We start from the raw sequence: 24865 nt of genomic DNA, 5'->3' as shown, positions 1-24865 counted from the left end.
GTCCCTGCCCATGGCAGGGGGTGGCACTGGATGATCTTTAATGTTCCTTCCAACCCAAACCATTCTGTGATTCTGTGTCTGATTTCTCACACAGGAGAGCTCATCACTGACATAAATAAGTAGTTTTAATGCTCTCAAGCCCCCCTTTACCACCCCCATCACTACCCTGCACACAGACACCCACAGACTCCTGCAGTGTGTGCTCCTTTCTTCTTGACATTCCTTCCTGGTGCCAGGGGGACCTCTGTTCTCAACTTTAGCCTCTTTAGGCTGCAAACTGGATTTATTTATTGTATAGAATATTGTATGGCAGACTGCAGGACTTCATCCCACCAGGCCACGCGGTGCTGGGAAGCTCAGCACAGTATTGCCAAGTGTAATGATGTCAAAAATCATTGAAGCACTGAATGTTTTGGGTTGGAAAGGACCTTAAAGATCACCTAGTTCCACGTCCCCTGCTCTCTCATGCTGGTCTTGGTGGCTCTCAGGCCAAGACCTGGTCCTAAGACCCAGACCTTGCACTAAAAACATCTTTGTCTTTCCAAAGCTTTAGGGGAGAAAAATCTCTAGAACTCAGAAAGCTGCCAAAATGATATGAGCCAGAAATAATTTCAAAGTCCCTTTAAAAAGCTGACCCATATATAACAGACTTACTACATGGACACCACTGCTCCCTGGTTTTCCACCTGCAATGTGACCACTGCAGGTGACCTGCAGAGTCCCCAGGCTTTGTGTCACATGCAAATACCTGCACCAAGCACCCTTTCAGCACCTCTGAGGTTCTACACCCTCTCCCCACGCCACAAAGACATCAGGAACTGCTCAAATTTAATTCCTTTATTAATGGAATGGTTTTAGTTAGACCAAAAAAAATGAAATGGATGAAAGGAATGCTTGTCCTTTATGGTTGCCAGAAAAAAAAAAGTAAATATTGTCTACAGACGTTACACAGCTTTCTTTTAACCAGAATTAAATATGGTCCATAGCAAAGCAAGCAATCTGTAGAATTGTATTGTTATGCTGCTGCTACAAACTATTTACACTGGATAAAAAACAGGTGTCTCAAAGCCAGCTGTAACCTTAGTTGACCACTGTTATGATTCTGTGCATCTTGCCCTTATCTCCCTCATTTTTTGCTATTATATATAAATCAGGCATTAGCAAGGTTAAAAAAGTGAGTGATCATAAAACAATCACAAAACAAGCTCTGAGCAGCAGAGACAGAGAGCGAGTTCTCTTCCTCTCCACCCAGCACTACTCTGTCACCCTCCTTCAAGATTTAAGGATTTTAACCCCTCCCTGCAGGCTCTTCCCACATCCAACCGCTTTTCTCTTCCGTTAAACTTACTTTCAGTGCCGGGAATCCCCCGGGAGGCAATGCCTGGTACAAGAATATACATTTTAAATATAGGTATTTTAAAGGAGCAGTGCTGTGTGCCGTCTCTGCGAGTGCATGTTCACAGTAAAACCACGACAAATAAATATTTGGAGGAATCAGCACAGTGCATCCAGTTTCACTTTACAAAAGGAAAGTGCTGTGTCTGCTTTTAGTGGTGGCAGAAGGCACAGACTTAGCACAAATCCGACTTTGCTAAGTCGTGATGGTGCACAGAGAAATCCCGCCTAATTAAAAAATAATTGATTAACCACTCGGCCAAAGGGATTGATTTACTGTGCACCAAAGTTAAAAAAGGACTCCCCTGCTGGTTTCATGGCAGACATACAGCACAGAGTATGGGTCTTTTTTCAGTTTGCAAAAAGGATTAATCAGAATAGTTTGTCCATTCAATCAAACATTGCTCTGCTGTAACAACATTGTTCTCAGTTCCCTCTCCATCTGATCCTCCTGCCTGTATTTCTCCTCCAGTTTTTGCTTTTCAGAGTCCATGCTGTAAAAAGTAGAATCTGTGCTCCTCCTGATCTTCTCGAACTGGCTGAAATCCGCAACGTACTTTCCATTTGGAGAGAGGGAAACCACAGGCACGAACTCGTAGCCCCAGTGGATCTCCTCGGGGATGTAGGAAGTCCTGCTCTGGCAGACAGCACTGGTGGACTCCACCGTGGCATTCAGGAGCACCACCAGCTCAAAGTCCTTCTCCTTGAGATTCTGAGGTGTCAGGTCTCTCAAGGGGCTGCTCTCATCCAAAATGTGGTAGAAGGTTAAAGGCAAAATGAGAAACGGACTCTCCGAGGAGGAGTCGACGTTGAATTTGACACTGGCTTGGTTCAGCAGGATCCTCTCCCCTTCTTTGGTTTCGTATGTCTGGAGGAGCTTCCCAGACAGCTGACACTGTATCAGGAGGCTCTTCCTCATGTTTGCCACTCTGATCACCAGGCAAAGTTCTCCGTTGTGCTTAGTAATGACGGCACAGTGGCTGAATTTAATGGTCTCTGCCCTTTTTTTAGGTCTCGCGATTTTGGCCAGAAAGGTACCTGTGATGAAGATTTCAATCAGGGTGGTGATGACCAGCTGGGCCACGAGCAAGAAGATGGCGTGGGGACACTCCTCTGTAATGAAACGGAACCCATAGCCAATGGTTGTCTGTGACTCCAGGGAGAAGAGGAAAGCCCCAGTCAGAGAGTCCACGTTCTTGACGCACGGCTCGCGCTTCGGGGGGAACTTGTTCATCTCCAAATCGCCATGGAGGAACGCGATGGCGTAGTAGATAACCCCGAAGAGGAACCAGGTCATGACAAAAGTAGCAGCAAACAAGGTGAGTTTGTACCTCCACTTCATGTCTATCACTGTAGTCCACAGGTCCTGGAGGTAGAGCAGGTAAATGCCGTCGACTTTGTCGATGCGCACGTTGCTGTGGCCGCTTTTGGACATCACCCGGGGTTTGTGCGCCTTGAGCATGGCAGAGTCGATGCCCCCGTTCACCAGAGGGACACGGGACATGTTGATCTTCGTGGTTTCCATTCTCACTGCTTCAGTCCTGAGGAGAGAGCAAAAGAAGACTGTTACTCAACCAAGCCGAAGCCCACAGCTGATCCTTAAAAACCATTTGATGGAGCGAAGGCACAAACACGATCTAAACACAGCACACAGTGAATAAAAACAGCTGGAGTGCAGAGTTAGCATCATACAGTGTCTGACATTGCAAATAATTTGATTTTTTTTTTTTTTTTTTTTTTTTTTTTAATCCAGGAAGAAAAAAAAAATCATTCTTTGATTCTGGTGGCTGCCAAGCGTGGAGAAGTAAAGGTTTCTGTTTATGACAGCCTGCAAAAGAAATTCGACAGAGCTGAACTTTTACATTAGTCCTTTATTTCTGTAAAAGGCATTAAACAATTTTTTTTTTCCTTACGTTTCTCTAGAGAAGAGGCTCTTTTTGATTAGTGAGCAGGTTTTCTTTAATGCCCTGAAGAGAGACATCTGATCAGAGTTAAAATCGCGTCAAGGCTGGGTTCAGAGAGCAGATCCAGCACCACCTCTGTCTCTTCCTGCGACGGAGGCAGAATGAGCCAGACCAGCTTTCACTGTGAACAATTAACTTCCACAAGTGATTTACTCAGTCGGATCTGGCTCTTTTGTTACACGAACCTACAACTAACCTAGAGGGAAACAAAGCAGACCTGAGCACATCAAAGTCGAGCTTTGGAAAGGAGCATTTACACCTGAATGCGACACTTTGAAGCCGCTTGCGCTGCACAGCACCGCGACTTTAAGCTAAAAAAAAAACCAAAAAAAACATAAAAAGGAGGCAATTCATAAAGTCAGCGTTCTGAAGGTGGGCCCTGACCTGCTCAAACCCAGCAATCATTGGACCACCCGAGTCCTGAAGTTTGTTTATTGTGCATCAGCCCGGATGGAGCGTTAAGTGTGAGGACACTCCGGGCTGAGCAAAGCCCACAGAGTGAAGCAGAGCGGTGCCTGTGCCAGTTGGATGAGGCAGCTTAACAAGACCCGGCTTGCAGGACCAGACAGCGATTACGTAGAGCAAGGACAGTGCATGTTATAGTCGTTTCCAACAACAAAACTTCCTGCTGACAAAAGCAACAAAGAAAAAAAACATCCCATGCATCCTTTGTGCTTTGGCAGGTCTTACAAAAAGGCATTGTTTTGTTCCATTGTTTTCCTCAAAAAGAGCCTCAAGTAAGTGATTAGTTCTTGTGAGCCACTGAAAAAAAAAAAAAAAGAAAAAAGGAAAAAAATAATGTCTTCCTTATAGCTACTTAAAAGAATTTTGCAGGAAGTACAAGATATATTTGTGGCACACACATGTGCCAGCCCAGGACATCAGCATAATTGCTCACTGAAGTTACTTTCCTGTTATGTCAATTAAGGAGAATTTTTGTTTGGGACTATATCATCACCATGTTGCAGGTTTTCTGGGAAAGGGTAATTAAACTTAGCTCCCATTAACAACTGTAACTCCTTCCAGTTTTGGTTTAATCACCAGCATTTCTCTTCCATAGCTTAGGAACCATTGCCATGTGTGTATATATATATATATATATATATATATATAAAAGAAAGGAATGCATCCATGATCCCAGTAGGAGATTCCTTATATGACAGTCAAACAACACACAGTGCACAGCATGTCCGGATAATAAACAGGAAAAAACCTTCAAGTGATCCGAAAAAGAACAACGGGAGGAAACGGGGGGGGGGAGGGGGGGGGGGGCTGGGATGGGGGTTGGGGTGGGAGGGCAGGGGGTGGGAAGGGCTGTACATGCAACTGCTCTTTAGGCAAACCCGGAGTCAAACACTGCTGCCAGTGTGCAATAAATACGTGCAACCTGCAGTGGGAAACCTGTCAGGGAAATGCTTAAGGAAGAGGCTCCGTTCCCCACACCAAGCCTCACCCTGGATAAGACACGGATAAAAAACATATGGAAAACTTTGTCCTGAAATAAGTTCACTTCTCCCTCTCAAGCACAGTTCCCCTCAGCCATGAATTCCACGTCGCCAGAACAAGTTTCCCTGCCACAAAGTTCCAGGCCAGGAGATAGCTGGCCTCTCTCATCCAGTGCTGGACACACATCCCCATCCCACCCCCTTGCTCAGCCTACCTGGACTCCTGCTCCTGGGAGCAACTCCCCAGGGCTGCCAGCTCCTCCTCCACAGGGACGGAGACAGCCAAGGCTCCACCTCCCTCCTCGGGGCTCCTGCTGGTGGGCTCCAGCTGGGGGGGCAGGGACAGGGCTCCTGAGGCACTGTTTACTGCACAAGTGGTCGGAATATGTGTTTGGGATGCAGTGGGTAGGGTGGGGACAGCAGTTCTACCACTCGGATACTTCCACCGTGTGCCAGGCTTGGTGAAACAAGCACCACACTCTTCATTTGCAGCACCAGCTGGGTCCACACATTGATGAGAGATCCTCACAAGGGCTCCTCACATCTGGGAGATGGGTGACACGACCAGATGTCACCTGGAGCAGCCAGAGTGAGGTGGGAATAACCACAGTTATAGAATGGTTTGGGTTGGAAGGGACCTCAGAGATCATCCAGTTCCACCCCCTGCCATGGGCAGGGATACCTTCCACTCTCCCAGGTTGCTCCAAGCCCTGCCCAGCCTTGAACACTTCCAAGGATGGGGCAGCCACAACTTCTCTGGGCAACTTGTTCCAGTGTCTCACCCCCCTCACAGTAAAGAACAAGGTTCAACCCACGCAAGGGCCTACTAAGAGTCTCTCTTGCCCCTGTCTCTTCTCTGCCCTGGAACACGTTGTTCCCTGTCCAGGAGCCCCAAATGGAGCAAATCCTGCCACTGCATCCTGCCACATTCCCAGACCTGCTGGAGGACACCTGATACCACAGATAATGACACCAAAATGCCGTGGCAGAAGAGTTCCCCCCCCCAGAAGATGGGAGGGGCACAGTGTCTTCCCTGGGCTACACCAGCACAGAGGGGGACACTGCAAAACTTGCCCTTTCAGGTTTAACCTGAGAGGAGAAGCTTTGGTGTGTCTGTCACACTCCAGGCTGTGTTTCAATTCACAAGTCACAATTTCTCTCTGTCCCTCCCTGCTGTCCCTGTGTGTAATGTTGATCTCCACATGTGAGGTCAGCGTGGTGGAGCATTTTGGAGTCTAATATAGATGAAAGAGGCTGGATCAGAGCTCCCCCATCATCCTCTGCCTCCTCCCATCATTTGGATTTCTCTATGTGACAAAGTTACTGAGCTTTACAGAGATTTCCTGAAATGGATCCCAGCCAATTTCTGGTGCTTTTTTTGGTCATTGGGTATTTTTTTTATGTTGATTTGCTTCCTTCTTCTTTTTTTTTTTTCTTTTTTTTTTTCCTCTTGCATCACTTTTTCCTGTGTGATCCTGAATTCCTCTAGTACTCTTTTCCTCCCCGGGGAAATTCATCTTGGTTTCCTTTCCCTGCAGAAATGCTTCCCTTCCCTTCCCACTGATATGGGAAGAGAGGAGGATCTGTCACAGTGGCAGTGCTGCCCCTGCTCCCCTCCCTTACCACTGGCAGGGGAAGAAACTCTTATGAAACCATCCATGGAAAAAAAAAAAATAAGGGCTTCAGAGGAGGATTTTCCCCTGCCCCCACTTCCCCACTGCTTCCTGAATGAAGTGACCAGTCCTATATCCCGCAATAAATGATTCATGAGTGTCTCTGTGTGTAAAAAAAGCATGTTACAACACCTGCATTGCTATTTCCCATCTTATATTTTACAGAGGGACCTCAGACTCTTTGCCCTGACAGCCAAGCCCAGCACCTCTGCCAAAACACTTCGGTTTGTTTGGTTTATAGTCACTCTAAATCATAAAGCATGTCTAGCACAGTAAGCTAATATAAGCAAACAAGGCTGAATAATAATATAACATCCATTTTTAAATTAAAAGAACACCTACTGTCTGTTCCCTAGCTGATTTTACACTGATAAATTATTTTTTTGTTACTGTAAATCAAAGTGTAGCTGCAAATAAAAGTGATTTGAAGTACAGTTAAGGAAACATACTTCAAGAGGGAAGAAAATACAATCATCTCAGACTTGTTTAGCATTCTAATGCCCTATGAATTACCTCCTTTCCTCACCAGCCCTTTGGAACAGCCAGAGGTGACTCCCCAGCAGAGCATATGCTCGTTAGGGAGTTCAGTGCAGACAAAGTCAATAAAACATAGAGCTACATACCAAACCATGAATACCTTGATAGTAAGGTAATTCCAGCAGCCAGGGATCTAAGAAGCACATTAACACTGCTTCCAGAGACCACATTATCAGGGAGTCAGAGCCAGCTTGCATACATGCAAAAATGTTCCTCCTGCATGAAGCCAGATTTGCTTGTGCAAGACCTCTTTTGGCAGCCACCACTGACTGAAAGGGTTCAGGAGCATGACTTGCTCGAATGGCCTCTGCTGTTTGCTTTTTTTCCCAATCAGATCTGCTTTGCCACTGGAGCAAATCCTCAGGCATGCTTCACTGCCACTCTGAGACGGGGGCACAACTTGAACTGTTTTTTCAACTGGCAAAAATCATTAGCAAGAAAAAAAAAAGGGAAAAAAAAAAGAAAAAAAAAGAGAGAGAGCAGGGGTGAGGAAAGAAAACATGGAAAAGAACTGCATAATCTTCAGATCTTTCCTAGGTCTGCTGTGGTTCAGTAGGTTACAAAAGTCCCTCCTGAATTCTCAGTGCTCTGCCTAGCATGAACATCCTCCTCTCCTCCCCCTGGGCTGAGCACCAGGTTATGTTGTACAACTGTCAACAGGCAAAATCCTGCTCCCTGGCTGAGTTGTGGAATACAAAGGGAGCAGGGGCAGAGGGAGGGAAGCAGAGGCTGCAAAAGGATGCTTTGCCAGGGCAACAACTCTTTGCAGAGCAGCGTTAAAGGAAGTGAAAACCCAAATCCATCTTCGTCCCTCCTGATATCTGAGCACGGAAGAATAATTAAAGCTGGAGAAGTCTTGTGGTGTACAAATATCCCTTTCTCGGGGATATTTGTATGGGAATCTTGTTGTTCCCCAGGGTAGGGTGTAAAGCTTTGCAGTAACTATTTATTTACACAGAGGAGCCTTGGAAGCTACACTGATGTGAAGAAACAGGAAAACAACCAAGAAGGCAGAGAGAAGGCAAAAGATGACTCAAAGCCGATGGAGAAGCTCCCAGTGATTTTCCAGATCTCTGGATCAGGCCTCCAAGTGGAGAAAGAGCACATCCTGCAAGTGTCTGAGCAGCTGACACACCACAAGTGAGCATCCACCCTTCCAAAAACCTGCCCTCCAGCATCCACCCTGAGCTCTGTGGACCGACAGGGGACTTGGTCATGCACAACCTTCAGTCCAGGAACCTTCAAGGACACCAAAGGCTTCTTCCAGGAAGAAGTAAATAAGCTCCTCACTTTCTGAAACTCTCCTTTTTGTGTTCAGTAATATGGTTTACACAACACTGTTGGAAAAAAAATAAATAAAAAAAATAGGTTCCCCAGAAACCTGCCCTGCTTTTTTATTTTAACAAATGGCTTTTCTTCAGCAGGGCAGGCAACAGAAAATCCTTCTGAATGTCTCCCTTGCTGGTGTATTGTTGCTTCAAACTCTTTTCAAACACCTTGGGAGCACAGTTAAACATTTTAAACCTGCCCGTGCTGTGATGCTCTTCCCACCCTCTTACCCTTTCCTCATTCCTGCTGTGCAAACCATGCCTGGCTCTTTCTACCTGGGCAAGTCTAAACAGACTCCTGAAATCCTGTCCTCTCCGTTTCTGGGAAATTGGATGCCAGAACTGCTCTGCAAGGCTGAAAGGGACATTTATTGTGGCATGAAGCTTAGCAAGCTCATACCCTGCACTTCCACTTTCAGTTACATCTTGGGCCTGTTGTGGGAACATTAAACATCTCAGCAACACCTCAGAGAAGGAACTGAGCTAAGGGAGGATGGCAGTGATGTCTTTTCACTATATAAAGCCAGGACTAGACCTTCAGAGAGCTTAAAGCCTAATGTTGTCCTGTTTTGCAGTCACTGCCACAATTTCTTCACTCTTCCCTGCCAGGATACCTGTGGGGGCTTTCAGTAGCTAAATCCTGTCCTTCCTTCTCCCTGAGGTCTTTCTCTTTTCCACAACAGTATCTCTCATTATCCTGTTTTCCCCCATTTTGCTTTGCATCCTGTTCTTCTCCTCTTTCCCAGCCTCTGTGAATCCAAAGATCCAAACTAGTTGTGCTTACACCACCACCAGACAAGTGTGTAGTGGTGGCAGCAGAGCTGTTTCTCACAAGATTACTGGTTTATGTTCAACAAATATCTCGCTGTAGGTTCACAGCACCTATTCCTGACCTCTCCATTATATCATAAAATCAGAACCACAGAATGGTTTGGGTTGGAAGGGACTTCAAAGATCATCTAGTTCCAACCCCTCTGCCACGGGCAGGGAGGACTCTTATTTTCAATGATTTCAAATTTTGCAGAACTTCACCCCTTTGGGCTGAAGTTTTCCTTGAGGCTGATCACAGGTGAACACACTTTAATGTGTCAGTCAAAACAAAACAGCCATTTGCAAAATGAAAGCCAAGAAAAAATGCCCGGAGATGTTTCTGCCTCCGTGTTCAGACAGTTTTGGTGTCTTTTGCTTCAGGAACACAGAGTGTGAACACATCAGCATGTTTTGGTGCAGAGACTGAAGGTCTCACTCTCCATGAGCACCACAACATCCCATTCATAGAGTAATGTCAAAGCCTTCCTGCTTTCTGGCCTTATAAATCCTCATCCATGCAGTGATGCAGCTTCATGAGGAAGTGCAAGGTCTCTCCTCCCCATCTTCCCAGTTCCTTATCAGTGAACTCCCTTGCAAGGGTGGAAATTTGGGAACAAAGCCTCGGCCTCGGGGAGGAGCCTCACCTCCACCTCCTCCAATGATCAGATTTGGGAACACAAGAGGCAGCAGCCACATGGATCAGGGAGCCTTGCTCCGCAGGAGGGAGGTGGAGAAGAAGATCAGGGGATATATTGGGAGAAGACTGAAGGCAAGCCAAGGAATGCCTCATTTTTGGCTCTCCTTACTTGGCCATGAGATAAACCAACCCCTTTGGTGTTGTGCAGGGTGTTCTGTGACAAGCCCAAACACGGAGCTCTTGGGCATCCAGCAGAATGAGGGTCAGAAAGGAAGGCACCTGTACACATTCCAGCATGGAACACGAGCTGGGCAGGGATTTTCTGCAGAATACTTTTTCACTTAGTCAACTAAGGCCTACCTAAGTCCTGCTTAAGTACTTAATTCCTTTTTGGGGAGCAGGCCCTTTGCCAGCCAGCTGCTCCAATTGCTGTGGGAGTGTGTTTTCACACAGCTCCTGCTGCCTTCCCCATCCCAGAGCCTGGACAGGTCACCTCTCCAGAACACAACTCCAACCAGAGAGGCTGCACTGCTGCTCCTGTCTCTGATTTCAGGGCTGGGGCTCAAGAGGGTTGAGTTTTTTTGCCTCAAAAGCCATATTTTACCTCACTTTATGGCTCTTTATGTGCTGCCTGGTATAAGTCACCTGTCTATAATCTGCCTGCCCCAGCTCATGTGCCAAGAGTTTCGTGTTTCTGTACCCAAGAGAGGGACAACTGTGTTTCCTTCTGGTGTTTTAGTCACATGGTGGCAGCTTCATGAGGTACCAACATGGAAAATAATGAGTCTGAAGGCATTTACTGCTCGGGTTGTTGAGTGTCACAAAGTTCATAGGGAGGGGAATCCCCTCCCAGGTCACCAGAGAACAAACCTGTGACTGGGAATGCCTAAGGAACACCTCAAAATAGCTTCCCAGTACCTAAAAGGTGGCTGGAGAGGGACTTTTCACATGGAGTGACAGGAAAAGGGAGAATGCCCTTAAGTTGAAGGATAGAAGTTTGAGTCTAAATATTGGGAAGGGTGGGGAGGCCCTGGCACAGGTTGCCCAGAGAAGCTGTGGCTGCCCTTGGATCCCTGGAAGTGTCCAAGGACAGGTTGAGTGGAGCTCTGGGTATCCTGGTCTAGAGGAAAGTTGGGGAATTGGAACTGGATGATTTTTAAGGTCCCTTCCAACCCAAACAATGCCATTATTCCATGATAATCTTGTTGGGACTGTCAGCCCCTGCTCACTGGAGGTTGGTTGTGTCCTTGCTTTCCTTTATTTCACAGCAGGTAAATGACAGCACCCTGTTTTTAACCTTCCCAGAACTCACCCATCACTTCATAATCTGGCAGATACCTACTCTGCCACTGAATAATAGTAGTAGTAGTAATAATAATAATAATAAAGTTAAACTCAGAGTCACTGATTTGCCAACCTCCAGCTGATTTGAAATCTGCTGCTTTTGCTTCAGACCTGAAGAAGTGTTAGTGGGACAGAAAACTTCCCCGGTTTCTTTTCTTGTTTGTTTGCTTTTTTTTTTCCCTCCAAAATTCATTTCTCGGTCTAAGAAAAATCTGGTTTTGCTTAAAAACAAGCAAGCAAACAAACCAACCCCAAACTAGACACTTCCTCTAGATTTTTAATTTAAATTGTCAGCAGGTGGCTGGAAATGAATAGCAGTGCCTAGTCATGGTTATGCAAGATGCAGGGAGAAAAGTTAGCACTTCACTGCAGTTCACAAAATCTGGCTAAAACAGCTGCAACTTGTCTTCCCCAGGGCTACTTCTTCTCCCTCTTTCTCAGCTCCCACAGCTGGGAGATGAAAGATATTTATCAGGCAGCAGTGGGATATTCCAGGCCGTTCAGGGTGGTTTATGCCTCTATTTTCTTGGGCAACAAATCCCCAGAAGCCTCAAACCCCACATCAGGCTCCAGGTCCCAGCACCAGCCTTGTCTCAGGGGCATCACCTCCCGCTTTTGTGCCAACCCTGTGGTATAAATACAGTTAATTACCCTTTTTAATTACCCTTTGTGATGTCAATTCATCACCCTGCATCCCAGTCAAGTTGGGGTTTGTTCTTTAATTAGTCATTGCACACCAGGGCTCTCAGAGCTCGGGGTAGGTGTGGCTGGGGGGTGAGGCTCCCTCCGGGGTGTCAGGCACAATTTTGGATGTGTTCCCTCCACATTTCCCATAAATCATAGCTCTCCTTTAGCCCACACCACGGACTCATGAAGAATGGCTTTAGTCCCCCACAAATATCCCTCTGTGTGTGCATATCCACAAACACTGCAGAGAGAAACGTGCTCCTGATTTTCCATTCCTGTGCAGCCACATCTCAAAGTTGAAATACCAGGCTATGAAAAGAAGCTTCCACCAAAAAAAAAAAAAAAAATTAAATTCCTAGACCTTTGAAATATCTAAAAACCTCAATAGTATTGAAAGTAATGGTAGGGTTGCAAAAGGCCAGGAAGCTGTCAAGGGAAAAAATAATTTTCTTTCAAGGTCTGAATATTGGTAATCTTCTGTTCATCTATTCCTAATGTAGAAAGAATCAAATCTAAAACAGCACACCCTGGCCCAGCAGGAAGATGGATGTTGTTACAGTAGTAAAGCTTTTCCTCTGAGAGTTTCTGGGTCTCTCTTACCCGTGTGGTGCAGCTGATTTGTGCTTCACGCAGGCAGAGTAATGATAAATACAGAGCTAAATGCTAAATAAGCCAAATTTTTGTCTTCTCTGCATGGCCAGGACACAGCAGTAAGTTTGGACTGGTGATCTTTGCAATCCTAAAAAGCACATTTCCAAGGGAGAAGGATGGTTTTGTCGTGGCTTCATCTTAAAACTTGTTACAAGCTGATTTTCCTCGGGAAGTTATTTGGTTATGAAGAATTGCCCTGCCTGTGTGAACAAGTTCATGCTGTGCAAAATGTTTTCAGAAAGCAACTCTTCTTCCACCCTAGCTAAATGGGAGAGGAAAAAATCCACTTCCCTCACCCAAATCTGAATTATTTTTACAGTGAATGTCTTTCTCTCTTAGGCAAAGCACAGGTGTTGCTGCTGGCACAGCAGGGACATATATGGATAACTTAATTATTTTTTATAATGAATTACTCTACTGTGAATTAGAGAGTGGGCCCAGTATTCTCTTTGAGGGACACAACAGCTTCAAAAATGTCCATTCCTACTGTTTTCTCTGCACTACAAATTGCATGAAGCACCATTTCCCTTGATTGTCCAGGTCTGATAAACAGAGACCAAACTCAGCTTCATCTCAAACAAATGTCTGGGAGCTACTTAACAAAAACAGAGCGTTAAAACTTTTAAATGCTGGAAAGAAAATTCAACAGTGCCCAACAAAATCAGGGCACGTGGTATCTCACAGGAAAATATTTATGTGCCCTTACACAGCTTGTCCCCATCCTCTTCTCCATCCCTGGCCCTACTCCTGTCCCACCCAAGCACTGTCTCCTCACCAGCCTCATGGATAGTGGCCACGGCCCCAGGAAGGACAGAAATGGTCGTGGGGGGTCCTAAAACCCACTAAATTCTGGAGTAATATATAAACCAGGGCCTTCCACCTGCCTCTTTGAGGTGATCAGGGATGAACTAAAACCACCAGCGGCACTTCCCAGTTGGTGTAGGGTTGCTGATCCTCAGTGATGCCCAAGGGTTTTATTTCAGGGCACTTTTCTCCTTTTTTTTTTTTTTTTTTTCCTTTTTTTTTTTTTTTCTTTTGTTCCTGACCAATCCATGGATGTGGTTAATTTAAGGTTTAAAAGGCTTTTTCTCACACATACACACACACACACCCCCGTATATGTTTTCCACTGAGGTCTGTGCTTTTTCCTAGACCCACCCAAATTCCAGGACATGGCTCACTTGTGTGCCAAGCTTTCAGGCTCTCCTTGCAACAAATGGAAAAATGCCCTTTTTTCTGCTTCTGCACATTTTAAGGGGAGAACCCCCTGGAGCAGGAGGAGGAATTTGGTTATACCTGTTATTTCAGAGCAGGAACAGGAAAGAATCCCAGTGTTGTCCATGAGAACTCTCTGTTCCTGAGGTGCACGGGGTCCAAGCCCCAGTGCTTTGCTTGGGACTCTGAGCTGCAACTGTGGAGTGCTAAGGAGATTTAAAAATTAATAATTAAAAAGCAAAAACTTCTGGTTGGTAGAATTCCATTCTTTTTATGGGAACTACTTAGCAGTCCTGAGTGCATTGGTATTTTAGGAGAGGAATGGAAGAAAATCAAAGATTAATGGGGAGAATCATTGGGGAGTTTTAAGTGGAAATCACAGTTTTCAGCTGCGTCACTCCCTGCTCCCTTTAACAGGGTATTTTAGGCTACCAGCAGCTTCATAGAATCACAGAATGGTTTGGGTTGGAAGGGACCTTAAAGATCATCCAGTTCCACCCCCTTGCCATGGGCAGGGACACCTTCCACAGGACCAGGTTGCTCCAAGCTCCATCCAACCTGGCCTTGGACTGTGTGAGAGGTGGTGGACAAGAACAAAGGGCTCCTGTTGTTCCCCAGAGCAGCCTGGCAGAGGGAAAGCTGCTGGAATTCCACCTTCCCTCCCACAGGGTTGCTGTGTGGCTCATGGGGTGGCAGGAGCCCTCAGGACATGAGGAAAGAGCCACCAAAACGCTGTTCCCTCCTGTTCTGGCACCTCCAGGGTGACCCCCAGGGCTGTAACAACACAAAAATTCCATCCAAACCCTTTTCCTTGCCCTTGCCTCTGTGGGGATTCTCTGATGTCTTGTTAAGGCCGGTCCCCCCTGATTTCCTCTTCTCAGTGAGGGAATTAATAAATCCTCTCTGACTTCCAGAGCTGCCCAGTTTCGTGGAGCTTGTTGGGACATAATTTCTGAAGCCTCTGTTCACCTGCCAAGTTAAGCTGAAATTAGTCCATGGATTTAGAGCCCTGGGCTGGTTTGTAGCCTTCCCTCTTAGGTGATGGAAATTAAAATGTGCTGGGTTAATTATTTATCCTTTCCATCAGCAAAATGCTCACACTGTACAGAAGCTTGTTGTCACTCTCACACATGTGCAAAAATCAGAATAATAATATATATATTTTTAAGAAGAAGCTGTTTCCTGAGTTTCTTGACTGGGAGGTCACACAGCCCAGGATTGTGTGTCTTCCAGATAAACTCCTAAGGAATCAGAGGGAAAAGAATATTTGTTTTTCCTCCTTGCTCTCCCAAATTGCTTGATCCCTGCCAACTTCCATGACACAGACCCCTCAGTCTGCTGCAGAGACTGTGGCTTCTGAAAGGGAGGAAATAGCAAGAATGTACTGGTGCACATCAATATTTTTGGATTTTTCTGGCCAAACCAGAAATATCAAAACAAACAAAACAAAAGCAAAAAAAAAAAAAAAAAAAAAAAAAGCTTCAACTTTTGTCTTCTGGAAAATAAAAAAAAAAAAAAAAAAAAAAAAAAAAAAACAACAAGGGTAATTCTGGCTGTTAGTTCAAACCAAAACCAAACCTTTCATTTTGCTTTGATGTTTCCAGAGATATATGTGTGGGTCTAATTTAAATCAGGTGAGGAACAAAACGTGCCTCGAAGCGACCGATCGCGACATTTCGCTTCCACAAAGTCAACATGGAAATTTTTTTACCCTTCAAGTTTGTTTTCAAGGCTTTTTCAGTCTGAGCTGCCCCACCAAATTCCCATGGATTCATTAGATCTTCCATCCAAACCTGCATTTTCAGTCCATAAAGCTTTTTGGATGAACGACCTGAGCCTTCTGGAGCTGTAGAGGCCACACGAGTTTCCTGGTTCGGTGACAAGTGACACTTGGAGAACAGAGCCTGTCCTGGGATTTGTTGGGATTTGGGGACATAACTGTGCAATTCCCTCATCATTTCTCTTTGTCTTACAGTTTCTTGGGAATCTCCATAAAAACAGAGATGATGGGCCCCCAACAAGAGAAAAATCTCACGCTGTTTTTCAAAGTTGCTGCGTTTCCTTATGCTCAAAGGGGGCTGTTTTGCCTGTTTATTTACACACACCTTATCTTTATGGCTGTTCCTTTATGATCCCATGTCATCCCTGCAATCTTGTGCAGTTGGGAGCTTGGGAAGGTCTAGCTTTGATCACTGGGGTGATTAGACTGAATAGAACATTGTTCCTGCTCTGCCGAGGAGATTTTTCCGACGACGTCCAGAAAACGCCGCGAATTTATTTTTAAGGTTCTGCAACATTCAGCAACTTCTTCCTCGTCTTTTTTTTTTTTTTTTTTTTTTTTTTTTTTTTTTTTTTTTTTTTTTTTTTTTTTTTTTTTTTTTTTTTTTTTTTTTTTTTTTTTGGGTAAGTTTTACAGATGCCATGAATTTCACGAGTCACTTTGATGTTTTCCAAGCAGCCTGATTTATGGGAATAAGAAATACCACCGTTCCCCAATTACTTTCTGTAACAAGGCTCGATCCATCAGTGGAAATACAGCCTGGCTGAGGAGTCCAAGGCACAGAGAATAACTGGGCTATGAGGAAATCAAGTTCATCGCCCACAAGAGATCATTTTTTCAGTGGAAACAATATCAAACTTTTTGATCTCTAACCCTCTGTATTTTTCCTGTAATATTTAATTTAATCAAGCCTCCATTTTCATGGAAAACCACCCTTGATGGGAAATGTGTAACTAGCAGACCTTTCTATGTTGTTTTAGTGCTGTTTATGTTCTATTTTAGTGCTGTTGAAAGGAATTGGTATTTTGTAGGTAATTGCTAAAGATAAGTGGTTGCAAAAAGTAGCTGAGCAGGACCCTGACTATCTCAAATTGCAGCAGCACATTTCAGATGGGGTTAAGATAAGTGACATTTCTGAAAGTCCAGAGACTGTCACTCCACCAGTCAGATGGCACCTTAAAGACAAAGCAGAAAACTCCTTCATTCCCAATTCTGGTGACTCGTTGTCAAGCCCAGCCTTTCCCAAAGGAAAAGAACTTTCTTTCTAAAAAGCACTTCCACTTGCTGCATGACTCGTCTGTAGGCAGCTTGCTGCCACAGCATCTCCAAAATCTGCCTTTTCTGCAAGTCCAGAGCTTCAATTTATTAATTAACCATTTCCCAGTGCACCTCCTGCTCAGAGTCCTTCTCATCTGTCCCATGGCCAAATCCCTCAGACTTCCAGGGTAAAAATCTTCTTTCCTGTCTGCTTTTTTGACCATTTTATTTTCCCCTTCATTAATTCAAACACCTCTTTCATTCCTTTATACCCCTGAAGCTCACAGCCCTGGCCCCCATAGCTCTGCTTTCTTCTGCTCTTTGTTGGCGTCTCATTCCGCTTTCTCACCAAATCAGTTCCCTGGCAGTTTTTTGCTCCCTCCCTGTTTTACAATTCTCTTATGCCATTCCACAACACCTTCCTATTACACACACGTGAAATTCCTCTTTTCACCATATCCTGAAGGCACACCTGGTTTGAGACACATCACAACTTCAACAAACATCTCCCCATCCAGCAAGTTCCTCCTGTGTGTCCTACCATGCATCACTTGCCGTTAGATCTGAAATAATTTAGAGAAGATTTGAAGTTTTCCCTTTCTTTATTAATCTGCCAGGACCTCACCATCCTCAGAGGAAAAAATTCCTTCCTAATATCTTACCTACTCTCTCGTCAATTTGAAGCCATGCCCACTTGTCCTGTCACTCCAGCCCTTGGAAATAATCCTCCTCCATCTTCCTCATAGGCTCCCTTCAAGGACTGAAGGGACAGTAGACAATCAAGTCACCCCAAAGCTTCTCTTCTCCAGGCTGAACAATCACAACCTTCCCAGCCTTTCCTCCCAGCAGAGCTGCTCCATCCCTCAGATCCTCTTGGTGCCTGCTCTGGACTCTCTCCAGCAGCTCCATGTCCTTGCTGGGCTGTTCCCCAGGGCTGGAGCAGCTCTGCAGGGGGGGGTCTCACCAGAGAGGAGCAGAGAGGAAGAATCCCCCCCTACCCTGCTGCTCACGGTGTGGGATGAGCCCAGGTGAGTCCTGTCTAAAAGAAATTTGGAGCTATGCTTTCCTTAAAAGTCACCTGGGAACACCAGGCATCTGAAACCCTCACTCTGAGACAGCAGTTCTGCACTGAGAGGCCAGTTGTGGGATTCAGTAGGTTGAAATTCCTCCCTGTTCAGATTAGTTCCCTAAAAGGTTTCTGCCTACTCTGAGCTAATCCTCCAAGGCAGAGTCAGTGGAGAGAGCTGGACACCTCCACACGGTGAGTCTACCTCTTCCTCTAATCCCTGGAGGTGCCCATCTGATGGCCTGAAACCAGATGTCAAACTTCTAAACAGCTGAAATCATCTTTTCCTTGCGCCTCTATAACCAGGCCAGTGCTTTTGAAAGGTGCCAAGTTTATTTATTGCATGAAAATCATCTGTTCTGGTGCACGTGGGGGTAACCCCGCTATTCCTGGAAGCATGAGGTTGACACATGTAAATTAAGCAGAACAGGTGCATATTTTAAGTTGGAATATCCTGGTTTGACTCGTACTGCTGAAGCTTTTCAGGTTAAATCCCATAGAAAATGCTGTGCCAAGTGGAATCCAATGTAGGATTACATAACTAGATGCACTCCTTCCATCACACATATAGTTTAGTTAGTGTAAAAGAATGCAAATTATACATCACTGAAGGTGATGAACAAGCTTTTTGTATAAAAACAACCTACCTAGGAATCTAAAATAAGATGTGGGGTAAGTCTGCTCTCTTTTACAGGTTCTTGCCCAAGACATTCCCTGCCACAGGTCAGATTGCTTGTCTGTGTTATCAACATGGAAACTGTCACCATGTCCCTCCCCAAAATAAGGATTCATCATGACTGAACGCTTGTGATCATCCATGGTCACAGAATCACCTCTTTTGAATCTGGGGAATGAGGATTTTGGTTGTTCTCCCAGGTTTTTTTGCTGGTTTCACTGTTAATTTTGAGCTCATAGAGAAACATGCTTAAATCAAAGTTTCTACTGAGAAAAAAAGGTTATTATTGACCTCTGTGACATTGTCAGTCTTTATGTGACATCTTGGGTGGTTAACAACTAAATTTCTTAAGATCACTTAAAGCAATCACAAACAAAAGCTTATCCTTGACGATGTATTCATTATTTATAATCATTACTTATGAGATCTAAAAAAGCTCTGGAGCATTTAAAGACATGGTGTCTCCTTTCACATTTTCACTGTTTGCCAACCAAAAATACTTCTGCAAAGGCAGAATCCTCCACCAAGGTGCAGTAGGAGGATACATCAGTGGGATTGCTCCACTGAAATGAGTCTTTTGGGAATTCTGCACATAAACACTAGGAAATTTTCTTAAAATAGGAATTTGTTTTCCTGTTACCTGAGACCTTACAAAGAGGAGGGAGATTTACCACCAGTAAATATTATTTTGGGTCATGATCAAGTGACAGCTTTTTTTACTCTGACAAGAGAAGAAATCAATGCTAAATGTTATACATCTTTGTTCCAAAAATATATATTTAAGGTTCAGTATATGTTTTGGGGTTTTGTTGTTGTTGTTGTGGTGATGGTGGTGTTTTGGTCTTGTTGGTTTTTTTAAATTTTATTTGGGTTTGATTTTTTTGGGGTTTGGGGGAAGTTTTTGGTTGTTTTGGGGGCTTGGGGCCTTTTGTTTTGTTTTGTTTTGTGTTGGGGTTTGGTTTTGTGGGTAGTCAGCTGGAGCTTTTTTTAAACTGCAGCTACAGAGCAGTGTAGGAATGAACTTCAAGGACCAGGAATTCCTCAAAACTTGTGCTGAAGCACCAGTAATGTTGTTACCCGTCCTGAGGACAGGGAGTGAGGGTTGTGGCCTTAAGTAATTTAGCATAATTAGCTCGAGAAGACCAAAGGTATGAGGAAAAAAAAATCTATTATTAAGATTTCTAGCAGTATGACAGAGCTTTAGACTAAAACTAACTGAAGTACAGGCATGATTCTATGGGTTTTTCTTGTTGAATTCTGTTCCCACAGATGAAAACAAACAGACCACGACCTGGAGCCCGTGATGTGATGCTGAAAAGCCACATCTGGCCTCCACATCTCCCCCAGCACTGTGGAAGGGCCACAGTGTGAACGAGAACCAGACCTGGACCCTTCTGTTTGTCCATTATACACAGATTAAAACAGCCCTGTTGGCTCTCCCACACCTGCCCTTGCTGTGCTCAGTCACCTCTGGTCCCATGGAAGCATTTTGCACCGCAGGCCATTCCACTCTGACCCTTTTGTGCCTTGACAGGAGCTTTCAGCCCCTTTTCAGCACATTCCACAGCAGGGAATGGACATTCAGCACCCCTGGGCTGACGTCCACCGCGTTAATTCATAACTCATAAATAGAGTCCCTTGTAACAAGTGACTTTTTGCCTAATCTTAAGGAAAAAGGAGGTTTGATTCAGAAGCACTAAGCTGGGAACAGTCAAGAGACCAAACACCACGTGCCACAGAGGCCACCAAGTCTGCCAGTAAACCAAACTCAACATGGGCATAAAATAAAACGTCGCCTTAAAAAGTTTTGGCTCTTTACATCCTATTTTTATGAGAACTGCAGTGCTTTGCATCGCTCAAACACCTCCCTCCCTATCCTGATGTACCTTTGAGTGAATGAAGCACATCCTTGCTCTGAAAATCCCAGAAAACACATCTTTTCTTGTCTTCCCACCATCCTTTTATCCATTCCTGCAGCACGGGGCTGTGGTTTGGCTGTTTATGGCGGAGAGAGGGGACTGTTGATAGGTTTGGTGTCGAAGTGTTTGAGGAAGGAAACTTTCAGGAAACATTATTTCTGGATAAGGCAGCAGGAAACTGAGGTCTGTTTGCTTGGGTGAGAGGCTGGAAGGGGTTCAGAAAAGGACAGCTGGAGTGGAAGTTCCCAGGAGTAAGGACAGGCAGCCTGGAGTGGGATTATTGCTGAGCAGAAAGCAGGGAGCACTTTGAGGGAACTTTAGAGACAAGGTCAGAAAGTCTCAGGAGCATTTTTCTGGTTGATATTTTCCTTGGAAGATATTGTGTGAAATTAAAATCATTTAAGCAGGAAGAATTTATTTACTGGTCAAAATGTTGTGAACATCCATTTTATTCTACTTATTCTGGCTATTTTATTCTACTTATTCTGATTATTTTAATTTATTTTATTTATTTATATCAATTTTATTATATTTTTTTTTAGACTGTAATTCCAGTGAGAAAAAGGGGAAATTTTGATCCTAATGTGTTTTTATCCTTTTCTCTTCATGAGTTCATGCTGACAATATACCTTTTAAGCCATGTAAGTCAGTGCACTGTTATATATTGCTTTACTACAAATTATGGGAATATATTACACAGATAAACATTTTTATCATATAGTCTCAATGCAAAAGTGTTAACTGTAGATAAGGAAAAGTGTATAATGTAAAACCAGAGAGGTGTCCTGCAAACTGTGACCTAACCTACAGTGAAACACCTGAGTCAAAGCAATGGAGATTAAATTAATCTAATCAGGGCATACTACTGTTCCAGTCGAAATTTATTTGACTCTTTTGAGTTACAATGAGAAGATGGCTCTCTAAGCACAGACAAATCCAGCTGACAAAACCCCCATGAGGAAAGCAAACCAGAAAGGAGTCAAGTGTGGTTTCAAAAGGTACCAAACACAAGCTTCAGGCTTCCCCTCCACCTTAAACACCAGCTAAAATGCACATACCCCCAATGTCAAATTTGAACCAAGCGGGGAGAAGGAATTTCTTAATCACAAGGCCACAGAAAGGCAGGAGTGTCCAGCTCTGGGCCCTCAGCTCAGGAAGGACATTGAGGTCCTAGAGCAGGTCCAGAGGAGAGCAACGAGGCTGGGGAAGGGACTGGAGCACAAGTGCTGTGAGGAGAGGCTGAGGGAGCTGGGGGGGCTCAGCCTGGAGAAGAGGAGGCTCAGGGGAGACCTCCTCACTCTCTGCAACTCCCTGACAGGAGGGGGGAGCCGGGGGGGGGGGTTGGTCTCTTCTCCCAGGCAACCATCAGCAAGACAAGAGGGCTGGGTCTTAAGCTCTGCCAGGAGGTTTAGGTTGGATATTAGGAAAAAATTCTTTACAGAGAGAGTAATCAGCCATTGGAATGGGCTGCCCAGGGAAGTGGTGGATTCTCCGTCCCTGGAGATGTTTAAGGTGAGACTGGATGTGGCATCAGTGCCATGGGCTGGGAACCATGGCAGGGTTGGATCAAGGGTTGGACTTGATGATCTCAGAGGTCTTTTCCAACCTGGCTGATTCTATGACTCTGTGACTCATACCTCACCAGACACAGAGCAGGGAGGGAATAGGCTTGGAACAGATCAGAAATGATCAGGTGCTCACCACCAACACCTGGGAAGTCAACCGGGTCTCCTCAGTAAGGATTCTCCAGCCTTGGTGTCTCAAAGCTTGTAAGGCTCCCCCGGAGAAAGGAAAACATCTCCAAGGGTGTTCTGCAGCCAGAAGGAATCTGCACAACGTGATGGTACCTCCCTGAGACACCTGCTGGGTCCAACCCCTGCCCCAGCAGTTCACTCTCAGCCTTTCCCCAGGGGCAGGTGAAGGTTTGCAAAAGGCTCTGCTGGAAAAGGAAATTTGCCAAACACCCCAATGGGTGTAAATACCTGCAGATGTGTTATCCCAAAAATACCCTTCCCCTCTTTATGTCCAAGCAATATTTTTCCAGTGAAGGATGATGATACCTGGAGCATTCAGGTCTTTGTTTGCTCCCTTCCTGCCTGACCAAGACCTCGGATTGCTGTGAGCCTCGGAGTGTGCCAGTCACACAAAGACAATCTCATGCTTAGGATGCTCTGGTTAGTTCTGTGTCCAGTGGTTTTGGCTGTTCTCCATGAGCATTTCACACCTTTCAGGATAGATAGGTATGGAATGAACGGGCATTTCAATTCGTGCACAGCCAACACAGAAATCAGGGAGCTACTTTTTCCAGCAGTGCCCTGTTTACTCCAGGACCATGCACATGATTTTTACCAAGCTATTTGCCATATTAACAGACACACTGAAGACTAAAATGATTCTCGAGTCTGTAGTAACTCATTCAAGTCATTCATGAATGCTCTCTCATCCCAAGGGGTGAAGGACAGCTCAGCAGGAAGATATCTTTCAAATATTCCCATGTAGGGAATCCATTTGGACTGACAAGGTTGATTTTAACTGTTTGATACCTCAACCAATAATTTTTACTAATTTTCATACCCACTATTGCCTATAAGGTAAAAACCTTTTGCTCCATTAAAACGAACAAACAAATAAACCAAAAAGACATCATCCTGAAGTCTGCTTTGTTTTTCCTGGAAGCACAGTAAAGCAAAATTTGTTTCAAAACGTTCTGAGGTTCAGCCTGCAAAGAAGTTACACTCCTGTTTTTCTTGGTCCCTCACAGCTTTGGTCTCTACCTGTTCCCAAAGAATACAGCCTGTCTCTAGGAACTCTGTGTCTTAGGAGAGGGAAACAGAAGAGGCAGGAATAATATTCCAGACTTCTTAAATGAAATCTGGACAAATAAAAAATTCAGCTGCCATCAGGGCTGATGGCTTGTTTGCTTTGTTGCATGGGGGAGCCAGGGTAAAAAAGAACTATTTGTTTTCATTTGAAATTCTATAAAAAGTAACAGGGCTGAATTATTGTATGTGTGTTGGAAGACTGAAGCCCAAGTCATCTGCTGCTGTTTTTGTCTCCAGGCCATGCCTCATTTGCTGGGATGGAATTCTTGGGGAAGTTTTTGGTCTGGTCTACACTCTGCTTTTGAAAAGCAATGCCAGTTTGTACTGTACAATCAGCACTATGTTACATTCCAGCCTTGCTTCCTCCCTCCCATAAGTTGGTTATTAGAGAGTGCAGAGAGCATAGTGACATTTTACAAGCAAGGAAATAAAGAAGACATTTCTTTAGCAGCAAATTGCCTCCTTTCCCCTTCAATTAAAAATCAAATAAAATATATCACAGGTAACGATATCACAGGAAAACACAGACTTGGCAGACAGGTACACAGTGATCAGAAAGACCCTAAAATACCTCTAAATGCAATATGGCCAAAGGCAAGGCAGGGATCAAGGTCAGTTAAAAAGTAATGTAGATACTCCTTGTTCACAAAGGAAAACCAGCTTTGTTCTTTTTTTACAACTAGCACGCCATGGATCAAAAAAAGAACTTATCTGTAAATCTCATTACAGCAGGATCCCAAAGTTAAAACAAAAAGGTAGGCAAAAACGAGCTGCACTGAAGGAGAGGAGGATTTTCACCTCAATCTTAGATTTTGATTAACGAGGAAAAGCCAAACCTGCCGTAAACAAGTGGTGTGAAGACACAGGCAAAAGTTCTCCAATCCAGGCATGTTCACATTCTTTATACCTGCCACGGAAAACTTACACTCTCTTTTTTCATACAGACAGGTAACAGGGGCAGGACAAAGTCCTAGGCAAGTTTTCCCACTACGCCAATGAAAACCGGTTTCTGAACTCGAAAAAGAGCAAGAGCTGCCTGAAAGTTGTTCTTCTAACACCCCATAAATCACTGTAGGCTCCTACAAGGAAAAATTTCTGGCAGGAAAACAGTTACAAAGACGTATAAACATATAAATATATATAAAAACACCAGCCACAAACCTCCCATTCAGTAACTTGCATCAGTGAAAAGACCAAACCGTGACAGCTTTTGCTCTGTCGCTCAACTGCCTGTACCCCAAAGTTCACGAGGAGGCACAGTCTTATAAACATTTTTGCTTTTACACACAGTTTTTAAATCCTTAAACCAGTAAAATAAAAGAAAAACAGGGAAAGCACCTACTCCTCAGCTTCCAGTTCCTCGCAGCTTCCAAAGCACTGCTAAGCATTTATGCATTTTTGGCAAATACCTCTTACCTGTAAAAGAGCAGTGTTCAGGTTCCTTACTAGATGTTATCGTCATGTCAAGTCAAACAGTCCTTTTTTATAAGAGGTTGGATGGTTTTTCAATAAAGCATGTGTGCAGGTTTTAAAAAAAAAAAAAAGCCAAAAAAACAACAGAAATCAAACTCCTCAGAGAGTCTCCCTTCCCTCGCTGTCAGTCAAAAAACAAGTTACAATAAGCCTGAGTTGGAATTACCTGAATAAAGAAACTGGAGA

General features: G+C 44.5%; 1 protein-coding gene across 2 annotated transcripts; it reads right to left on the bottom strand.

The window, feature by feature from the left end:
- Positions 1–822: 822 nt before the first annotated feature.
- KCNJ15 (potassium inwardly rectifying channel subfamily J member 15) lies at positions 823–24694 on the bottom strand. 2 transcript variants are annotated; one of them, XM_027736722.2, is made up of 2 exons: positions 24623–24694; positions 823–2936 (listed from the first exon to the last, which is right to left on the bottom strand). In XM_027736722.2, exon 2 carries the CDS (start codon positions 2918–2920, stop codon positions 1790–1792), a length of 1131 nt encoding a protein of 376 aa, XP_027592523.1. In that variant the 5' UTR covers positions 2921–2936; positions 24623–24694; the 3' UTR covers positions 823–1789. The 2 variants fall into 2 exon arrangements, with proteins under 2 accessions (XP_027592523.1, XP_027592526.2); XM_027736725.2 differs by lacking the exon at positions 24623–24694 and adding an exon at positions 3309–3368.
- Positions 24695–24865: the final 171 nt, after the last annotated feature.

The sequence above is a fragment of the Pipra filicauda genome, unplaced genomic scaffold (assembly GCF_003945595.2).
Source record: "Pipra filicauda isolate LSUMZ 115617 unplaced genomic scaffold, ASM394559v2 scaffold330_size805480_pilon, whole genome shotgun sequence".
In the NCBI taxonomy this organism is placed as follows: domain Eukaryota; kingdom Metazoa; phylum Chordata; class Aves; order Passeriformes; family Pipridae; genus Pipra; species Pipra filicauda.
Note: the sequence above shows the minus strand (reverse complement) of the source record. Positions and strands in the feature narration are given on the sequence as shown.

Excerpts from the sequence above, each read along its gene's own strand:
- KCNJ15 (XM_027736722.2), bottom strand. The coding sequence starts at position 2,920 with ATGGAAACCACGAAGATCAACATGTCCCGTGTCCCTCTGGTGAACGGG.